Source organism: Pinus tabuliformis, chromosome 7 (genome assembly GCF_031772625.1).
Source record: "Pinus tabuliformis cultivar Carrire ecotype Pingquan chromosome 7, CPIR1, whole genome shotgun sequence".
NCBI lineage: Eukaryota > Viridiplantae > Streptophyta > Pinopsida > Pinales > Pinaceae > Pinus > Pinus tabuliformis.
In genome coordinates, this window is record NC_142293.1 from 802,939,285 (window position 1) to 802,962,550 (window position 23,266).

The 23,266-nt window shown below is 39.6% G+C and overlaps 1 protein-coding gene across 1 annotated transcript in view; it reads left to right on the forward strand.

Annotated features, from left to right (window-relative positions):
- Positions 1 to 5,441: 5,441 nt before the first annotated feature.
- Positions 5,442 to 23,266, forward strand: part of LOC149249996 (epoxide hydrolase 1-like) — a 215,540-nt gene continuing 197,715 nt past the window's right edge. Inside the window, exons 1-2 of the mRNA XM_089458879.1 lie at positions 5,442 to 5,632; positions 5,804 to 6,015. Coding sequence (XP_089315005.1) covers positions 5,566 to 5,632; positions 5,804 to 6,015 — 279 coding nt within the window. The 5' untranslated portion in view covers positions 5,442 to 5,565. The remainder of the gene's footprint in view (positions 5,633 to 5,803; positions 6,016 to 23,266) is intronic.

Below are 23,266 nucleotides of genomic sequence, written 5' to 3' on the forward strand. Positions count from 1 at the left end.
ACACATTTTTTTATATGTTTAAAGTGTTTTTTAATTATTTTTTTTGTTTTTAATTTGAAAAGACATGTATTTTTAAAATTTTCATATTCTTTTAGTTTTTTTTTTTTAATAATTTCAGCTTATTTTTGTTTTTTTAGTTTTTTTTTAAATGTTTTTAGTATTACTTTTACTAGTTTTTAAATTTTTGTGGTTAATTCTCTATTTTTGTTTAATCTAGTTTGTTTTAAATTTTTTTATTTATCTATTTATTTTTTTCCTAGTTTTTTTTAATGTTTTTTTAATATTTCTATTTTTAGTTACTTAACTTGATATATATATATATATATATATATATATATATATATATATATATATTTTTTTTTTTTATTTTTTTTAAATTTTTTTTCAAATCCTTTTATGGCTTATGAGCTAATTTTTTTTTTAACATTTTTTTTGTTTGTCCCTTTTTTTTTTAATTAATCAACATTTAAAAAAAGAAAAATAAAACAACTTGAAAATTCGTTAAGTAATCATAATTTAAAAAAAATTAGACATAATAAATTTTAAAGTGTGAAAAATAAGTCCTCTAAAAAAAAGGTATGTTGCATCAACACATTTCAAAATCAGCACGAAAATCACTAATATTTAAAAACAAATATCTATATTTGATACATAAGAAAATTTAAAATGTCAAAAATATGCTCCCAACAAAAAGAAGTGTATTCTGCTTAACCACTTTTGAAAATCGGTTCACGTTTTTACCACCCCTACGAAACGGGTAATCGTATCGGTTATTTAAAGTGCCAAAAACTATGCTCTAAAAAGTATGTGTGTTCTGCATCGCCCCTTTTAAAAATTAGGTCAATTTTTTGCTATCTCTACGAAACGGGTAACAGTATCAGTTCCCATTTCAAATTTTACGTTGTTCGATACAATTTCAAGCAAGAACGTGAATTTTTGTTACTTAAAATACATTTTTGAATGCACAAATGGATTCAACACCATGAAAAACTCTTTTTTTTTTGGTAAGTTCTGCAACATTGAGGCTACATCATCATCATGTTCAAGAATAACATTTGAATAGAGTGGGGAATTGAATCAATGACTTAACATCTAGGGGTTCCTTAACAATGCACCCAATCACCGTCTATCCAAGGCCCTGTGGACAACACCCTGAAAAACCCTTGGGGCATTTGAATTCTACAGATTAAACAACTTAAATTCAAATTTTTAAAAATCTTTGTCGGATCTTGGTTAAAATTAACCAGAAAAAATGTCATGAAAAAGGCCATTTCAGCTATAAGTTAGACTATGCCTTAATTACATACATCAAATATATTTTTAAGGTGTCTAACTAATAGATGAAATGACTTTTCTTAGTTGGAATACTTGGAGATTTAACTCCTACTTGTCATGTGCATATTGTTTGATGTTCTTCATCATTACATGTAATTGTTGTGTGATTGTTAATTAGTTGGATTTAAGAGATTTAATCCAATTAATATAGCTCATACTTTGGTGTTTGGTTGAGATATTTTCTCAACTAGTTGATTGTATGGTTAAGATAGAATTTTTATCTTGAACCAATACTTGTTGTATGTATATGTGATATTTAATATAATACAATTAAGTTTTGGTGTGCAATTGGTTTTTTCAAATTGGTATCAGATCCAATGGTTCTGTGGGTAACTCCTTTAAGGGAGGGCCTGATATATTTAGATGTAGATTGAATTTGTAGAGTTAATTGGTGTGAGTTTTGTTTTTAGCGAGAGAGTATTGTGGTGTGTGTTTCCCAAACCTTTCGAGGAAAGACCAGACTGGTGTTGTGCCCTATGTGTATCATAATGTTTAGACATTTTTTGTAGAATGTCTAAATCAAGATATTTCGTGGCTACGTGGAAGAGTGAACTAGTTGACTGGTAAGAGTTGTGAACATTGTGTGAGGCAGTGCATGTGGTGGAGGAAGCAGTCTCATATCAAAGCATGTACTACGAGCTTCTCTGTGATCTTTCATAGAACCACGAGGTGCTCAGAGTGGGAGTCATGTTTGTGATCTGTCTCGCTACAACCGTGCTCTGGATTCCTTAAAGGTGAATCTAGAAGTTCTGTTGGACAAGAGCTCTTTGCTTGGATGTGGAGTACCTATAGGATTAGGGGTACTAAGATTGAGAATTAAAGTATTTTGACTTGTATGCTCTTGACCAAAATCGATGTTTTTTGGATCTATTATTACAGGAAAAAAATTCGTGAGCGCTGTTTGGAGTGGTGGAAAGGTGGCCCAACGATTTGAATGCAATCTTTGGATTAGGCACCATTTTGCTTAATTGCTGTAAAAGAAAAACCATATGTTAAAAGGCGTCCTCATCAATAGCATAAAGTATATGAAGATCCTGCAACTGCATGTGGAGATTCTTAGCCATCAGTTTAAGCATCGTGAAGAGAAGTCCAACCACGCTAGGAGACATAGAAAGAGGACAAAGGCATCTTGGTTTGAACCCTGGTTAACCATTCAAAGAAGCCATGGAAGATGCCCTGCAGACTCACATGTTTCGAGGATATTTCATTGGTGTCTACGTCTGTCTCTTCACAGCAAGTAAACACAACGCAATTCAAATGCAATAATATGTACTTCTTCCCAATCTAATATTCAACCGAACTCATGCAAATGAGGATCGCTGTTGGGATGACCCACTCAAAAGGATTCGAGTGGGAAATTATTGCTGGATGACTGCCATCTGATTGGATTAAAGAGTGGTTTTGCTACAAAGGTGGATGGTAGGCCAAATGAGAAGAGCATGAGCTCATAACAACACTAGTAAGATTATATAGATGTTCTATTCTACATGATGCCATTGTTAGTGTGTTTTGAAAGGGAGCAACAATATTAATTAGTAATAGGTTTTCTATAAATTATTAGAAGTTTAGAAGTTTGTTTGTAAAAAATAAGTGACGATGAATTTCAAATCGGAGAAGGAGGTCATTTTATAAAACTGACTCTAGATACATTCTGTATCTAGATGATTTTTCTAGATAACTGACGAGTACAACAGTTGCTGCCCATGTATCTCGGTGGATGGGAGCTTGTCCATAGAATGACTAGTAGCTTAGTTAGTGCAAACAGGGGTTTGATTGTGTCTGAAGAAACTATTTTAAGAGATCAGGTGGTGTAAAATCTGAGTATGGATTGTTGCCTAGATAGTTTGGCAATTATGGATCTAGGGAAGGATCCCTCATTTGTTGAAGACATGGGTGTGGTCTTCTTGTGAGGTTATGCGACAACTTGGGGTATTGTTCAGTAATTGATTTTGGGAGATCCGTGATTTAGGAGTTTGAGAGTGGAACTCGGGAATCTAGTTTGCCGACTACACTTTTATGAGGGTTATGAGACAACTTGATGGAGTTCACTCTATGCAATTTCGAAGATGTTTAAATAAGCTAATGAAGACTTTGCAGACATGAAGATCAAAGACAAGTACTTGTTAAGGGAGGGACTTGGAGATTTAACTCCTACTTGTCTTGTGCATATTGATTGATGTTCTTTATCATTAAATGTAATTGTTGTGTGATTGTTAATTAGTTGGATTTGAGAGATTTAGTCTAACTAATATAGCTCCTACTTTGGTGTTTGGTTGAGATATTTTCTCAACTAATTGATTGTATGGTTAAGATAAAATTTCTATCTTAAACCAATACTTCTTGTATTTATATGCGATGTTTAACAAAATACAACTAAATTTTGGTGTGTAGTTGGTTTTTTCAAATAGAACCGAGTAATACAATTTCAAATAAGATTGTGATTTTTTGTGTATTTAAAATGACTTTTCGAATTCATAAATAGATTCAACACCCTCAAAACTTTAAAACATTCAAATTTTACAAATTAAATAACTTAAATTTATGATTCTTAAAAATCTCTACCAAAAAACTTTAAAAATTAAATAACTTAAATTTATAATTCTTAAAAATTTGAGTAAAATTAATATGGAAAAATATGTAACAAAAAATCATTTCATTTATAAATTAAACTACATATCTTTTTAACCCTAAATTATAATAAACCCTAAATTATAATAAACATTGATATTATATATAAATTAAACTGCATATATTTTTAACAATAAATTATAATAAATACAAATATATACTCAGACCATCCAGAGACCCTTTTTCGAAAACTCTAAAATCTGATACATGTTTTCAATATAAACACACCTATTCGATGTAATTAAATGCTACCTATGTAAATAGTTAATGCTTATACCAAAAAAGAATATGTCTAACACTGAACTATAATTAATGCAGATATATCCTAAGGACATCGAAGTTCACATGTCTTCAACCTATTCGATGTAATTAAATGCTACCTATGCTTATACACATAAAAAAGAATATCTCTGAACTATAATTAATGCAGATATATCCTAAGGACATCGAAGTTTCTAGCCGTGGAACTATAATAAATACAAAGATATCGTAAGTACATCAACTCTGAGAACAATAAAATACATTTCCAAGAATGGACCATAAAATAAAATACATGTAAATAGATGTCAGAGTTCCCATGTACCGATGTACTTAGAAGGTGCATTAATGGATCTCTAGAGTTGGAAATAGGCATGGTCAAAAGGTACATTAATGGATTTATTGAGTTGGAAATATGGGTTGACAAAAGATTACTTTTGAGATGACTGGTAGATCTTTTCATACAACAATGATAGTAAGTAATAAGTTTGTTCAGGATAATTTTAAAAATTTGAAATGAATATTAAAAATAATAAAGTTAGTATTAAGCGAATACATATAAAATTTAAAATAATAAAGTTGGTTGTTAAGCTAATAAATTTGAAATTAAAATGAATTAATAAATAATTAAAATTAAAAATTCTAATAAATTATTTTTATTAAAAAGTCATATTTTGAATTTTATTATTATTTAATATATATTTCTTTAAATTAAAATTAATTTAGATTCATTTTTAATTCTGGATCTATAAAGTATTTTAAGATTTTGTCTCCAATTTTGAGTTATTGGAGACTTCCACAGTTAATCATATAGTAGAGATTTTCTCAATAACAATATAATATGTATGATCTATTCAACATTTTTGATGGTGACTCCATCCATTATCAAGGACCATTCATCATTTAAAGATTCTACAGTAAATCATATTGTAGAGATTTCCACAATAACAATATAATATGTGTGATCTATCCAAGGTTTTTGATGGTGACGCTTTGATGGTGACGCCATCCATTATTAAAGACCATCCATCATCTAAAGATTCCGCAGTTAATCATATTGTAAAGATTTCCCCATAACAATATAATATGCCTGATTTATCTAAAAATTTTGATAGTGACTCCATCCTCCATCATCATCTAAAATCTTTACCAACTATTTTATTTTAATTTTATTAAATTTAACTAATTCCAAATCAAAATGAAATTACATAATGACCATCAAAATTATCAATGCCAAACTTCCATAATAATTCACACAACAAAATTCTGCGTTTGTCCACTCTGAGCAGAGCCGTGATTTTATAGAATTGAAGGAGGACGCTGCTAAAGAAAGGAGGTAAGGTAATGGAGATAACTCACAGGATCATAGAGACAAATGGCATCAAAATGCACATTGCCGAGCAAGGATCAGGTAAGTATATCATCTAATTCGTTTATTGATATCACATGATCGGATTATTATTATACTGTTTGCAGACATGGTTTGTTCATTGTAGCTCCTCGCATTCTAGGAAGTCCGGAAGGATATGTAGGTCTATGTCCACGAATTCTGATTCAAATAAACTGTATCCATGGTGAACAGGGCCGGTTGTACTGCTGATACATGGCTTCCCCGAGTTGTGGTATTCGTGGCGCCATCAGATTCCTGTGCTTGCAGAGGCAGGATACCATGCAGTGGCCCCAGACATCCGAGGGTATGGAGGCACAGATGCCCCTCTTGGTGCGCAAAATTACACTGTTTTTCATATTGTTGGGGACTTGATTGGCCTGCTTGATGGCCTTGTCGTCGAAAAGGTATGTCTCGCATGATCACTAAAATTTCAAGCATCTGTTAGTTTGCATTATGATGGACGAAAATTGTAGGTTACATGATTCTTTGTTTCTGCACAAGATGCTTCAGATTATATAACCGTGTGTTGCACTTGGCTTCAACCACATGGCACACCTTGCTTGCATGGTTGATATGTTAATGAGAGGCAAAATATGCCTTGGAGGGATTTGAATCTGGTGAGGGTATGAAACACTTGCACTCTACCATCAAACCAAGACCTCATTGACTGGTTACATAAAATTTAGATTATTCGATTTCGTTTACTGTCGTATGACTTTCTCCAAAGAGTGTCGTGGGAAAAAAAGTACTCAAGTACCATTTGAAAAGCGGTTAGCTTTGAGAGATGGCCTAGGCCGCTGTAAAACTCTTTGTCAAGCAAGACCTCATTTAATGGTTATATAAAATTTAGATGCTTCGATTTTGTTTATTGTGTTGTGACTTTCTCCAAAGACAAACGTGCGAGGAAAACGTAGTCAAAGTACCATTTGAAAAGCTGGTAGCTTCGAGAGGTGGCTTATGCCTCTGTAAAACTCTTTGCATTTGCATTCTTATTAGCATCCAAGAACGATTATGTGTGTGTGATGTTCGAATTCCCTAAACAGCCAAGGTAACAGTGTTACTAGCTGAAGTAACCCAACACACAAGACAAGCAATTTCGTCCGAAAATCACAAGTAACAAGATTTAAGTGTTTGAAACAATACAAGTAGGAAAGCAAACTCTTGTTGTATCCATATTCATATCTAAACCATGTATAAAAATATGATGTGGGGCTATCTACTTTAAAGTCTTACTCTAAATTCACTTGCAACCCACATTGTCTAGTTTGCTGTGCATGTACTTATTGAACCTCTGATTGAAGGTCGAATTTACAAACATCATATCTTGCTCACATTTATTCCCCAAAGGTACCACTTGGTTTATTCAATGAGCCGAGTCCTATATTATGAACGAGGTAGAAATACATAATTCTTAATATTTTCACCTGAGAAATATCCTCTTTTAAAAGAAAAACAAGGATAATACCAAAGTATCAGAAGTCGCACTCCATATTTTGAAAATAACGATGATGAGATTCTATCATGGCAGCCATTTGACATAGATTTTGATTAGTACGTAAGTCACACTGTGCAAAACCTTTTACAATTTAGCAAATACTATGCCATAAAAAATTACCAGAATCGCCTACGTAGGGTGCTGATCCCATACAACATGTGGATGCGAACCGTGGAAGCTGGGATTTGTTTCAGAATATCCAGGTTTTGAGGGTTTTTTTTGTTGGAACTGTTTTCAGAATACTGAAACAGTTCCAACTTCCAACACATCAGGATCCATTTCCTGTAACTGGAAACATATCCCAAATATCAGGAACCATTACCAGTTTAGGATATAATCTCACTTGTAAATGAAAAAAGCAGAAGAAGAAACTAATGATGCAGGAGAAAACGGTGGGAAAGAGCTTTTTCCCTGTGACGTAAAAAAGCAGGATTATGAGAGAGAATCAGATATCCCTTCCATTCTGTGCTCCTTAAGCAAAATGTACTGCAAGCTGGCCATTGACTGCGGTGTTTGACAGCTTATCAACTCTCCTATCATGTTTTCTGTGTACACGTTGAAAGGTGATTTCATGAAACTTCCCAGCTGCGTCTATGATTTGATATAGAGTTGGTGTTGTTCCCAAGATGAAGTTTTGGTGTTTGAATGTGCCCTTGACCCGGTCTATGACCAGATTTTAGTTTCCAAAGATTTATCATTTGAAGCTCCCCACCATTAGCTTTTGGGTTGCTTTGAAAGTGGTTGCCATGCTAGGTGCACCTTCATGTGATGAGGCATACATGGTGAAACCCTATCCCTGTAGTTGTATCTTAGAGACTTATATCTTTTGTTTGATGACATTTGGAGAGCTTCCTAAATGTTGTTGCTTGACATTAGACGTGGTGCTAGATGTAGTATACTCCATGATGTGGTGATTATCTTATTTGGCATCAATATCTTCTACATGGTGCATGTGCTGAGGAGGATGGTTGCTTGTATGGGTGTTAGATCTACTTTGGAAGAGAAGAGCTTGGTACTAGGGGAGTGGCTGTTTAGCCCTAGGAGCATTGGGACTGCTTGGCTTGCCTTAGGAGGATAAGCAGCTTGGCTTGAGAGTTTGAGGGCGCATTACTTGGGGTTGTATCTGGACATGGGACACATAAGTGGATGAGTATTGGAACATTAAATGCTTGTCTTGGAATGCAAGGAGCCTTGTGATGAGCAGTGCTTGACGTTTGGAGTCCATGCTTGGCGAGTGCATCACTTGAGGAGTCTTGTCTTGACATGTGCACACCTTGGAGAGAGAGTGCTTTGCTTGGAGACCTTAGCTTGAGGATTATATTAGGTTGGTTGTGGAGTTAGTCCATTTTACTATGATTGGCATCTGTCACCTATTCTATATGAATGGAGGAGAGAGTCTTTAGTTGTAATCATGTAGAAGCATGTGAGTGTTCATTAGACCATTTGTATCTTGAAGATGAACTTGTTTTGAGTCTTTGTACTTGTCTTTTTGCAAGGGAGGGAGGTGCTTAGGTTTGTGAGAGCCAACTTGTAGAGGAGACTTGAACTTTTAGGGCTTCATTTCTTGTGTTTGAAGGACATAGGGTTTATGGCAAATGACCCTAAAGGAGACTTGGAGCGCTTTGCTTGGAGAGATTGTGTGAGGCAAGCTTGGTGTTAGGTCAAGGGTGGACTTGATGGTGTCAATGCTAGCTTGTTGTTGAGCCTTGGTTGTTGATAGATAGCTTTGTGGGATGTTTTCTACTCCTTTTTCAGTACTGGTCAGGGTTTTCTATTGATGGTCGATGTCTTAGCTATGGTTTGGAGGCATTGGGGGGTCCTAGCTTGTGATAAGCTTGAAGGAATGTCTTTTACCAGCATGTGATAAATTATTGATAAGTACCTGTAGCTTCATTCTTATGTATATGTGAAGTGTACTTTTCTGTTCAAATTCTGTAGTATTTGCAGATCTGATTTTCAGCTTATATTCTTATGGTGAATGAGTAGTTTTTGTGGCTGTTTGGTATGCTGATTTATCATAAAGAGTTAACAGTTTTGTTGAGTGATTTGACAAGTATATAGAAGCTAAGGGGGCAGCTTTGTGGCTGTAGCAAATATGCTGTTTATAAGTTATCTTAGATCTGTTATATGTTAGGGATTGTGCCTGAAGGGATGGAAACATTGTTTAGACAGAAGTGAAATGTATACTGTAGTAAGTTATATTTTAGATTCATCGCTAAAGATGAAAGTTCACAAGAAATAGATTTGAGGAGCCTAAAGAATGAGGTGAAATTTCTGAATTTGCATCAAGCAACATTTTCTTCAAATTTCTACACCATTTTCCTTCTCTATAGTCAGTTTTAATAGGAGTTTCAGAGCATGGAGTTTTTCCCAATTGTTACTGCCCACTTCCAAGCAATGTTGACAACATTAGAATGGGCAAAAAATAGCGAAAAATCAGCAAACATAAAAAATTACTAATATATATATATATATATTTAAACATATAAAGCAACAATAACATCAGATAAACACATTGGCACATAAATATGGAGAAAGCACTGCTATATATATGTTGTGGATGCCAAATAAAAAATGATCCATCATTGTCAATATTGAATCCTCAAGTCTGATAGTTGTCCAATCAAGCACTCAAAAATAGAGAACCAATACAAAATGACATGACATATATAAATGTATCTCATCATAATAAGGTAGATGTACAATGACAACAAAAACAAAATTAGCAGCTAGCTAATGCCCTCTATGAAAATCCTATTGCAGTTACTGGTTATTATCTTCTATCTTTGCAGATTATTTGTCTTCTGGAAAATTAATTCGTGATAAATACTAAAAATAACACAACTGCAATTTCACAAATAAATAATCACAGAAACTGAGAAAATATAACACACAAAATTTGACACCGGTATTTTTGGATAAATTGTCCTTGGAAAAACCCCGAAGGGAAAACCAATTTTGCAAATGAGGGATTTTATTATTTCTTCAGCAAATCTGTAATTGAAATTTACATCAGGTTGGAAATTTGACTAAACTAAGAGGGTGGGGGTGAATCAATTTAGTGCATTCATGGGCATCAAATTTTGTTTTCTACTTTTCCTTTAAATATTTATCTAAACTTATTAACAGAGAACTTACAAGCAATACATCAAATGAACAACAAAATTAACACGTAACCAGCATTTAACATGTAAATCACAACATAAAAATTAGCACATGTGGACACTGGATATAAGTAGAAATCAATAGAGGGAGAAAATGTAATGTTCCTGAGAAATTAATTGTCCAAGTGATGAAATAGCCTATCGATCCCCATAGGCTATAGTCCTCCATAAAAGGGGAAAACCCTAAAATACCCAATGTCTAGGCGAGTTTTGGGGCAGCTGGGTGAAGAAACCCAAAATTGGGGCTTGGAGTAAAGTTTACTTGTTAAAATTGGCAACTAGGGACAAAGTTCATGTGGGTAATTTTATTTATGGCAACTGATATTTTTCCTGGATTCCTCTCTCCGAGAGGTGTAGGATTGATCTAAAGATCATCCGATTTCGTCATGCATTTATGGAGATACGAATTTATTTGTATTATTTGACAAATTGTCAAGGTTGGCCAACAAGCAAATTACCCCCAGCTCAACCTCAACTTTGCATTATAAATAGAGGAGACCTCAAGTCATTTGAGACACACTCACATCTCTCATGATCTCTCTCCACTCGTTTGGGTTTGGTGGCAAGAGAGTTTAAGAGGGATATCTAGCCGTAGTCTTGAAGGAGCTCTAGCCAGAGTCAAAGGCAGCCCTAACCGCAGTCAAAAGAAGGCTTAGCCATAGCAAGAGAGAGGCCTAAGATGCAGTCTAGAGAGAGGACTAAGACGCAGTCATCTAAGGTCACCTAGCCGCAGGTGAAGGAGAGACTTAGCCGTAGGTGAAGGAGAGTCCTAAGAGCATTAAGGAAGAGATCAAGCCACAGATTTAAGGAGATCTAGCCGCAGTCTAAGGAGGCTTAATCCGCAACAAGGAAAAGGCTCAATACACAGCCCATGAAGGCCCTAAATGAAGGCCCTAATCCGCAACATAATAAGGCCTAGAGCCGCACTATGTGGAGCCCTAATACATAGCTATGGAGTGACCCTAAGCCGCAACAAGAGGAGGAGTCCTAGCTGCAACAAAAGGAGCCCTAATGCAGCTAGGATAATCCTGTTGACAACGTGAAAGAGGCATGGGTTAAGGGACTGTTTGAGCATCCTTTTTGTGACTGCGTGAGGCTGTTTTCTTCTTGTAGGAGGGCCGAGTTAGAGGAGCTAAGGAACAAATTTGTTGGGGTATCATTGGAGGGACAAGGAATAATGTTTATGCTGCCTGGAAGCTACAGGAAGACTGTGTGTTAGGCCGCAGGCCATAACACCACAGTCAAGGATTGTGTATGGGTGCTTGAGGGCTTATATATGCCTAGATCAACAACATAACCTAGGAGTTATCTTGTGAGTTAATACCACAGAGATTAAAGGTTGTTTTGATGACTGTTGGAGGACTGTTACAGTAGTGTTTGGTGCCCTAACTAGTCCTCATGATGACAACAACAAAACTATTGTTGACTAAGTGAAGCATGAGGACTGAAGGTTGATGCCCTAACTTCTGACGCAGTGACAACTAGTGCAGCAAGAAGACAACAATGTTTTGGGAGATGTATTGGGTCAAGGTTTCACCATTTTTGGCTTAGTTTAATGTACATCCTGGTCAATGATCTTCAGAGGAAGATTCTGTACTGTTTGACCAACATTGACTTCTCTGGTAAAGACTTTATTACTGTTGTCATAAAATATCAGTTTTGTATATTTGTACTATCTCTCTCTGTTGAACTATTGAAGAATATAAGAAGAATTGATCAAGGGTTCCCCATGTTGGGGTTTGTCCGTGGTTGGTGCCACATCTTGTGTCCTCTTGTCTTGGCTTGTCTTCTACTGTTTATGTTTATGTTCTATCTGCATTTTACTATGATGTTGATGTGATTGCTAATTTGGAAATTGATATTGGGCTATTAAGAAAAAATGAAGTAAATTGCTCTTAAGCATAGAACATACCAAAATTTAACATGGAATTAGAGCTAAGGTGAAGAAAAATCCCAAGCAAGAGTGAAAGAGCAATCACCGAAGACAGTTGGAAAGGACAAAAGGCTCAATGGGTTCCTCATCCCACTTCCTGTCTGACTATCACGGATGGAAGATGTCTCTTGATCTGACATTGGAAGAACAAGAAGTGTTGGATTATGTGAAGGGTAAAATCTTTGGGCCTCCATCAAATGCATTGGCTGCTACAAAGAACAAGTACACCAAGGGTGAAGTCAAAGCAAAGAAGATTATCAGAGATTCCATTGACAAGCATCTAGTGGCTTACATCTCTGATCTAAACACCTCCAAGGAGATCTACAACAGATTGGTAAGCATGTTCAAGGTTAGTGATGCAAATCAAATTTTGTTCCTCAAAAATAAGTTGAAGGATATTAAGAAGGGCAAGGACAAGGATATTCAATCCTACTTCTTAAGGATCACTGAGATCAAGAATGATCTTCTATCGATTGGAGAAATCATATCTGACAGGGAACTTACTATCACTGCCCTTGGAGGGCTCCCACCTGAGTGGTATATATTTAGAACCACTATACTCAATAATGATCGAATTCCGGGATTTGAAGAATTGATGTCAAGATGCATCTAGGAAGAAACAAGAATGGTGGAGCAAGAAATGCCTTCTAACAGAGGCAACCCCACTGTTTTCTTCGGTCATGCCAAAACGAGAAATAATGCAGGGTCTAAAGGTCATTTCCATGGAAAGCCTGGATCTAAGGGAGGAAGAAAAGGCAAATGCTTTGCTTGCAATAAGTTTGGCCACTATGCAAGGGAGTGTCCAAATAGAAGGGACACATCACATGATGATGATCACAATCATTCTAGGGGCAATTTCAACAACAACGATCAAAGGAATGACAAGTACAATGGAAAAGAAAAAAAGGAATGCGAGACATCAAGGAAATGGTCGACCCTCCAAGAAAGCAAGGTACTCCAGGTATGAAGAATCAAATGTTGTTAACAATAAGCAAAAGGAGTATTATCTTATATCGACCCTCTCCACTACCTCTCCTCCGGACACTTTGGGGAATTGGCTTATTGATACAAGGCACTTCACTGGATACAAGGAAGCTCTCTCTAATCTGATAGAGAAGGAAACAAACTTGGAGATTATTCTTGGAGACAATGCCACCTATCTCATAAAGGGTGTAGGGAATGTTACCCTTCAATTGATACAGGGTAACACAATTCATTTACAAGAAGTTCTATATGTACTTGATCTCAAGAAGAACATGGTGTCTATTTTGGCAATGGAAGACAAAAGTTACAAGGTGGCATTCATCGATGGAAAAGTACGTGTTTGGAAAAGAAATTTTAAAGATGCTTTTACACTTGGGTTCAGGGTTGGCACTTTGTATCAAGTTGCAGGAAGTCCATTGGGGGCCATGTCTTGTGACACATCTCTACAATCTGAACTATGGCACCGGAGGTTTGCCCATCTTTATTACAAGGCCCTACCCGATATGAGTCAGATGGTGTCAGGGATGCCCGAGTTCAAAGAAGAGCATGAAGGTATATGTCTGGGATGTACCGAGGGAAAGCTTACAAGGGGACCATTCCCCTCAAGTAATAGCAGGACCAGAAATGTGGATCAACCCAAGGGGTTTGAGGTTCATGACTAGGAATCTCATATATGCAGGTTGAAGAAAGCTCTCTATGGTTTGAAGCAAGCACCCCTGGCTTGGTATGAGAGGATCGACAACTATTTGATGAAGCTGAGATTCACTAGGAGTGAAGCCAATTCAAACCCTTGCTTTAAGGTTGTGGATGATAGACCTCTCATACTGGTACCTTATGAGGATGACCTCTTTCTGATAGGTGCAGACCCTCTCATTTACAAGCATAAGAGGGAGTTGGATTCCGAATTTGGAATGGTGAACTCCAAGCCTGTGACTACCCCGATGGAGCTTAACTTTAAGAAGTTATGCGGTAGTGCTGCCGGATCTGAATTGGGAAATGCCTCTGAGTTTCGTCAACTCATAGTAACATTGATGTTCTTGGTGAACTCTCGTTCGGATATATGTTTTGCAGTTAGCATGTTGAGCCAATATATGGTTAAGCCTCATCACACACATTGGATTGGTGCCAAGAATCATCTGAGATATCCTCAGGGCACAATCACTCATGGAATGAGATACACTGTCAGAAATGTGAGGCTACATGGTTATTTTGATGCTGATTGAGTAGGCAGTGTTGTTGATAACAAGAGCACTTTTGAATGTTGTTTCTCTTTGGGTTCTGCTTCGATATCCTGGATGAGCAGGAAGTAGAAGTTGGTTGCTTTGAGCACTGTTGAGGCCGAATACATAGATGCGAGTATGGCCTCCTGTGAAGCTGTCTGGTTGAGGAAGCTCTTCACTGAGCTGTTTGGACATGTGCTGGATACCATCGTGATCCTCTTCGACAACCAGAGTGGGATCTGATTATAAGAGAATCTCGTATTTCATGATTGTTCCCAACACATAGACATCAGGTACCACTTTATCTGGGATATGGTACAACGAGGAGAAATAAGGCTCCATCACATTAGGACTGATGAGCAGGTCGTCGATATTCTGACGAAGCCCCTGGGAAAGGTCAAATTCTTGACTTTCCGAGAACGACTAGGAGTCGTGGAGAGACCCTCTCTTGAGGGTCCTGTATGAGATGGACTTTGAGCTCTGGGAGCTCCGGGGGGCTTGGGGTACTTCTTGGAGCGATGAGAAACCATAGGGTGAGTGGTTCAACCTTCCCCTAGTGGTTTGCTATGTAGGCAGGATGAGTCGTTCATCTTTCTCCCGCTGAGACACAATCATAGGGTGAGTGGTCCATCCTCCCTCTAGTGATTTGTTGTGTATAGGGTGAGTGGTTTAGCCTTCCCCTAGGATACACCATGGCGAAATGTAGGCCGGATGAGTGGTTCATCCTTCTCCTGCTGAGACATCCTACCCATGCAGTCTGGGACTCATGGGAAGTACCTCTCATTTGGCCAATGAGTAGGGAAATGAGGATAGGGACCATAGTACTACTGATGGACGCATCGTGTATTACTGTACTCCCTATGCTAGGATGATATTGATCTGGGATCAATTGGAACTGACTTCGGGTCAGTAAGAGTGGTATGAGACACTTTCTTTATTTGGAACTGATTTCGGATCAATAAGAGTGGTATGAGACACTCTTTATATGGGACTGATTTTGGGTCAGTAAGAGTGGTATGAGACACTCTTTTTATTTGGAACTGATTTCAGATCAATAAGAGTGGTATGGGATAGTCTCTTTATATGGGACTGACTTCGAGTCAGTAGAGAATGGTATGATACATTCTCGATCACTTCTTCTTCTTCATAGTTCAGCAGAGCAGTGCAGGGCACTGCATTGATGGCAAAGATAGTACCAACTGACAGATGGATTAGCAGATGGAGTTCTCCCTAGTTGAGAGGGAGTGTTAAAATTGGCAACTAGGGCCAAACTCCTGGATTCCTCTCTTCGAGAGGTGTAGGGTTGATCTAAAGATCATCAGATCTCGTCATGTATTTATGGAGATATGAATTTATTTGTATTATTTGACAAATTGTCAAGGTCGGCCAGCAAGCAAATTACTGCCATCTCAACCTCAATGTTGCATTATAAATAGAGGAGACCTCAAGTCATTTGAGACACACTCACATCTCTTATGATCTCTCTCCACTCGTTTGGGTTTGGTGGCAAGAGAGGTCAAGAGGAAGATCTAGCCGCAGTCTTGAAGGAGCTCTAGCCACAGTCAAATGCAACCCTAACTGCAGTCAAAAGAAGGCTTAGCCACAGCGAGAGAGAGGCCTAAGACGCAATCTAGAGAGAGGCCTAAGACACAGTCATCTAAGGTCACCTAGCAGCGGCCCTAGTAGCAGGTGAAGGAGAGAGTTAGCCGCAGTTTAAGGAGAGCCCTAGCAGCGTTAAGGAAGAGATCAAGCTGCAGATTTAAGGGAGATCTAGCCGCAGTCTAAGGAGGTTTAATCTGCAGCAAGGAAGAGGCTTAATACAAATTCCATGAAGGCCCTAAATGAAAGCCCTAATCCTTAGCATAAGAAGGCCCAAAGCGACAATCTATGGAGTCCTAATACATAGCTAGGGAGTGACCCTAAGCCGCAACAAGAGGAGGAGTCCTGGTCGTAGCAAAAGGAACCCTAACGCACCTAGGATAATCCTGTTGATGATGTGAAAGAGGCATGGGTTAAGGGATTGTTTGAGCATCCTTTTTGTGACTGCATGAGGCTGTTTTCTTCTTCTAGGAGGGTCGAGTTAGAGGAGCTAAGGCAATGTTGCACGAAGCGGGAGGGACAAGGAATAATGTTTATGCTGCTTGGAAGCTACATGTAGACTATGTGTTAGGCCGCAGGCATAACACCACAGTCAAGGATTGTGTATGGGTGCTTGAGGGCTTATATATGCCCAGATCAACATCATAACTTAGGAGTTATCTTGTGAGTTAATACCGCAGAGATTAAAGGCTGTTTTGATGACTGTTACAGTAGTGTTTGGTGCCCTAACTAGTCCTCATGATGACAACAACAAAACTATTGTTGACTATGTGAAGGATGAGGACTGAAGGTTGATGCCCTAACTTTTGAGGCAGTGACAACTAGTGCAGCAAGAAGACAACAACGTTTTGGGAGATGTATTGGGTCAAGGTTTGACCATGTTTGGCTCAGTTTAATGTACATCTTGGTGAATGATCTTCAGAGAAGATTCTGTCCTGTTTGACTAGCATTGACTTCTCTGGTCAAGACTTTACTATTGCTATCATAAAATATTAGTTTTGTATATTTGTACTATCTCTCTCTCTACTGAACTATTGAAGAATATAAGAAGAATTGATGAAGGGTTTCCCCAGATTGGGGTTTGTCCGTGGCTGGGGCCACATCTTGTGTCCTCTTGTCTTAGCTTGTCTTCTACTGTTTATGTTTATGTTCTATCTGCATTTTACTATCATGCTGATGTGATTGCTAATTTGGAAATTGATATTGGGCTAATAAGAAAAATTGAAGTAAATTGCTCTTAAGCATAGAACATACCAAAATTTAACATTACTCAATCATTTAAGAAGAAGAGACCCCTTTAGGAAATCTATAAATAAAAGAAGGATGAATTCATTTTGGGCATCATTGTGGATAAAATTATTTGTTTCTTGAGCATTAGCTATGAGGGTTTTAAGACCCCTTTTCTCTCTTGTAATTTCGACGGTGAAAGATTCCATCCTAGTTGACCTCATCCTATTTCTTCTCTCTGTTTTGGCAAAGAATCCTATCCGAGGCAACAAGTTCTTTTAGTGTTTGGTATTGGGCACAAAGACATCATTAGGAAGGAAACGAAGTTTATTTTTCCATGGAGATTGTTCTGATACAACAGGAAACCCCGTTCTCTGGAGCGAACATGTTAAATCGAAATCTAGCTCTGGCCAACAACAAGAAAAGTTATCCACAATCCTCTGTGGCACTCTCACGAATATTCTAGGCAATGCTAGGGTTTGGGACTTGGGAAAAAACTGAGATCTATGGCTTAAACTCATACTTGAAGGCAAATTCCTAACCGAAGATCTATTGCTTGGAGTCGGGTCTTGTGGAGGGGTCGTTGACTATTTGGCATTAAGTTCGCAATTTGAGATCAGGAAGACATAATTTGGACAAATCATCTCTTTTTTATGAATTCGGGAGCCCCACTGTGGCAAACTAACACTTTGCACCAATCTTGAGGTGACTGCGAGATTTCCTTTTGAGGCCGAAACCTCCTATGAAGCTCAAAAGGTTAAGATTCGATCCTGTCAGTAACTCCAAGGCCCACACAGAGGGCCAACGGGGTATGCAAAGTATTAATTAGGGTAGTGGTTACTGTAATATTCCTACTTAAGAAATTCAGTGATAAATAAAGCAAAAATACACATGCAACACAAAATCCAACATGCAGCAAGTGACCCACTAATTTAGCCATGAAATGTAGAACTAAGCCATTTTATTATATATATACAAGTGGAAAGTACAAATCTGAATGGAGTGTGTGCACCTGAGCTTGCTAAAGCAAGTTTGACAACCCAGGTGAGAAAGCGTGTTGCCCAATTGCTAGGAAGTACTTCCCCTTATATTTCTGTGCTAGCCTTGGAAATCTGCAATTGCTTGTTGGAAGGAATGGACCCTCTAGAGTGCTCCAAAAATTCTAAGAAATTAACCACAGGTGCTACTCCACTAGCTCAACAAAATCCAGAAATGTCTCACGAACCCAAGTGGTGGAAATGACCCCGAAATAAACTGCACCCTTCTCTATCAATTTCTACTGCTGGTTGCTGAGTGGAACTAGGAATTCTGCCCTCATAAGTGCTTAATTTTTTTTGCAAAATTAACCCTAGCCTCCTTTCACCAAACCCACAAAAACCCAGAAAGGGTTGGGTCTAATTCCATAATTCCAACCTCTGAAATTACCCCCAATTTGTGGCTTGCTCCTCTGACAGCTGGGTAATTTGACCCTCCAAGAAATACTGCTACTTGCTGCCTTCAAAATGTTGAGTATTCTCCCCCAATATCCTCTTTATGCCCCCAAGCCAACTCAGCGCCAAAATCACTGATCAAACCTCCACAATGAGTGGCCTTCACCAATCACTGCGCAGGCCCCAAATCAGTCACCTCTGCGCTAACCCAAAAGAGAAGAATTTGGCCAGTAAAGTAGCCCCTCAAACCACCGGACAAACCTCTGCAAAAATGTTGCTGAACCCTGAGGGAATGTGCTCCTAAATTCTTGAGAATGTTGCTGCTTTGTAGCTCGTTCTCCTCAAGAAAGTGTGGCATCTCTCTACATCCAAGCTGCTCCAGAATGCCACAAATTAACCTGTAGAATTACCTCGTGGACGATTCCACAATAAAAAAAAGGCTCCTCTAGGGTGGCACTTGAAGTGCACTGAAGTAGTTGAGATTTCCCCTCAGAAAGCTCATGTACTGAACAACTCAATGTTGATTTGGTTCAACAACTCAAGCAAACAATAGTATAATTTTTCAAATTGATAAAAGCCCCCAATGATGGCCCGTCCTCTTCTATTTATGCTTGCTGTCCTCTTCCTTTCTTCGTGGGCCCCATTCTCCACTAGTACGCCTTCCTTCTCCTTCCTTCTCTCTCCACAAGTGCGTTTTCCTAAGGGAGTGCGTATTCCTTTTGTGTGTGGCCCCCACAACCCACTAAGAATTCGATTTTTTCCATCTCCCAAGTCAAAATACCCAAAATTGTTGCTAATTCCAAATTTGTCAAAAAGTGTAATATTTCCTAAGTGGCTTAGGAAAATTGGGGATATTACAGTGCTCCCTGCCAAAAATTGCTTGTCCCCAAGCAATGCCTGAACAAGCATTCCCATTATTTGATGGCCTAAGCAGTCACTGCAAATATTACGAGGGTCCCAAATGTGCCACCTTGTCATCCTTGTCCCATGCACTATCCTCTCACAAAGGAATCCCTCGATACCAAGATCTCGAGCCACCCTGATCAATGTGGAGCACCCCTTGCTCCTCTCATTATCCGGCTAGGTGTAGGTTCCAGAAACCCTCTTCATACTCTCAATAAGTAGAGCATCATGATAATGCAGGACTCTGTCCAACTCCCCATGAAGTGGCCCTACCGAGTAGTCCACCTCATGCACTCCAAGAGTAAACTCCTGAAGATACACCCCAACCCTTGTGGGGAGGAAGTCTCTCCCACATGAGCTTCCCCTGATATCCTCTTGGTTACCAACCTGCCATGTTGATGAAGTCCCCCATGCCATTAGCGAGTCACACAAGCCCAATGGAAGATTTGGATGATCTCCCCTTGTAGCAGCCAGATCACCCCTAAAGGTCGTTGCGCTGTCTAGTACTGTAATGCCTGGGTCCCATGCTCGTCTCAGGAAAGCGCCACCAAGCTATTGCCACGCCACTTCAACTCTAATAGGATGCTCATCGTGTGCACACTGCATCCTCCTCTCTTGAAACCGAGTGGTGAAATATCGTCGAAGGCCAAGATCATCCTCCCCAAGTATCTCTATGATGTCAAAATCTACCCATCCATCACTAATTCTGATCCTGAGCTGCAAGTGGAAAATCCTGCATCACAAAACAATGGAGGCTTTAGTGATCCCCCACGTGTCAACCCCAAAGTGAGCTAGATCACCTGTTGTTATGGTCCTACTCCTCGCGAAATGGAGTGGCCAGTATCTCCGTCCATAAGTCTCCTTGGAGGCAACACTCCAAGACCCCGCAGTGCAACACCATTCTCCCCTACATACCACCAAGCATCCCTATACTCCTTGGCATGCCACTATACATTGCGGCCTACCCCTGTACACCGCTGGATAGCCCCTGCTATTGTTGTACCATCCTCTACTGTCTCATGTCCTACCAGTGTCACTGTGCCTAACACTCCCCACGGGTACTCAATGCGATGCGAGTCACTCCTACTCCACAGTGTAAACCAACATGTTATGGCACACCACCATACATCTCCATGCTTCTCTGCAGGCCACTTCTCCTTGCTACATAACCCTGCATGCCACTGGATGTAATGGTCTAAAATTGGGTCTGTATGCATTAGGCCACATCCCTCTATATAACACTGGACCCTACAACATAACTCTATGCAGTCCTGTGTACCACTGCCTACTGTCGCACTACCCTATAACATATGGTAACCTGCATGTGCCAAAGTATTCACCACTTTGCTAGTGAACTCACCATGACATGCGTCATGTCTCCGCATCCATCCTAGTAGACTTGAGCGACTTAACTCCAAACCTGTTAGAGGGGATATCTCTACTGTGCCGGTCCTCGGTGACCCCTGAGCTCAACACCTCAATGGGAGAACGTCGTCTCCATATAATGTCTGATCTGGTGGCCTACCCATACCACCTCCTCCAACCAGCTCCTGCCAGAGAAGGCTAATCATCCTCCTACCCCATGCCAAACCAACATGTCAAAACAACCCAAGGAGTCTGCTCACAAACTGTCTGGCCACTAGTGCCGACTGGAACTCCCCTAAAGAATGCATGTGTTCAGTCAGTGGGTCGACTACCTCATCAATGTCATAGCCATCCCGTATGTCTGATATCGGATAGGAAGCCCCACCTGGATCCCAATGCCAACCTGGGCCTCCAGTACCCTCGGTGTCCGAGAGCTCCCACTGAGCTTCACTTCGGACTACGACCATATCCATGAGTCCAACCCACTCCACCAGCTACCAACTCAGAATGTCTCGCCATCCAACTCCCACACATAGAACATGCCCTCCATCCTGCGAGTGCTGCACCCTGCGCAACTTATGTCGCCTCATCTCACCATCCTAGTCAACACATAAAATTTGTAGAGGTGACTTTGCTTCTCCCTCTCCACTGTGCTAGGGTAGCCTAGCAATGTTGCAAGCCCCATCTATATAAGCCCAAAGAGAGCTACTGTTTGGAAGTACTGCAACTCTGCTGACGATCTGTGCATTTGTCTGCTCTAAATTAGTGTCTGGCCCAAAAGATGACTGTTCGTCCTCCTCCACCATGGGCTCAACATGAGTCACGGACTGCCCCTCCATGACTAGCTCACGTCCCTCTATGTGTTCTCCATGTTGCTATAGGTGGCTGCTGTTTGTTGATTTGGGGTAGCATCGGATGTGCTCTAGCCACGAAATTTGGTGGAGAAGTTGGGGCACATGAGATCTCCAATACCCAGAAAGGGTTTGGGCAGATTCTAAACAGATCAGGAGATATTAAAATAATTAATATTTTTAATGGAGTCCGTAAGTCTAAACTTAGGGAAAATGAAATATTAATGTGTATTAATATGAATCTGTGTTAGAGTGGTCCAAAAGAGGGGGCTTGAGGGTCACTTGGAGAGAACACCAGAGTGATCAGTCATTCTATTCTCTAGAGAGGCGTTTGCTAAGAGAGATAGAATCAGTGATTGGAGAGCAGCTGAGGGGCATTGAGTATAGAGAGACAGAGAGGTAGAGATAGTGCCGGGAAAGTAGCAGAGCAGCCAAAGAGAGTGACGCAGGAGTAGCCAGTGCTCACGCAGGGCCACGCAGAGGCAGTAAGTGTTGCGCAGAGCACTAGAGAGGCCAGCGTACCTGACGCAGAGGCTCAAAGAGCTGACGCAGGGCCTCCTGGGGCTGACGTAGGCCAAGATAGGCTAACGCGGGGCCAACACTGGGCTAGGAGAGGCTGACGCAATCCAGATTGGGCAGACGCTGGGGTTTCTGGGGTAGATTGGTGCTGAGTAGCTGCCGGAAGGATTATCTGGGGTTTCAGCCAATAGATTTGTCAGAAACGGAGAGATATTACTGCTAAGGAATTCTGTGTTGGGTAGGCCAGTTTCGGCACCTAGATTGTACTCTGATATTGCTTAATAAGAAAACCCTCAGATAGCTGCACCAATTTTCCTACATTGTGTTTTTCAGAGGACATTAGTCCAAAAATAATGGTGTCATATGGTGTGTTTGTTTCTATTTCTTTTAGTTGCTGATCTGTAATATGTTGAGCATGCACTAGTGTTTATTTTCAATATTTACATTGTAAATAACTTGTTAAGGAAAATAACAAGTAGGTAGGAATAAATCAGATAAAGTGCATGGAGGGTTTCTAAGTAAACTTAGAAACTTCAACATGGTATTAGAGCGTGATTGCAGATCACAGGTGGACTAAAACATCAGTTGAGCGAAGCAATAGCAGCAGAAAACAACTGTCCCAAGGTGACAGAAGCTGTTTCTAGTAGCGCAGAAGCCAAGGAAGTGTGACGCAGAGCCAGCCAGAGCCACACAGAAGAAGCTGGGAACTGCGCAGAGCCTCAGAGAGGCCAGCGTTGCTGACGCAGAGGGCCAGAGGGCTGACACAGGGCATCCCAGCGCTGACGCAGACCCATCTGGGGTGATGCAGAGCCAGTGTGAGGTAGAGAGGGGCTGACGCAGTTCACAGAGAGGCAGTTGCTGGGGTCTAGAAGGCTGCAGGAATATTGCAGAGCGGAGTTGGTGAGGTATTGTAGTCAGAACAATACCTGATAGAGCAGGGCCAGCGGAGTTGTTACCGAGGGTTT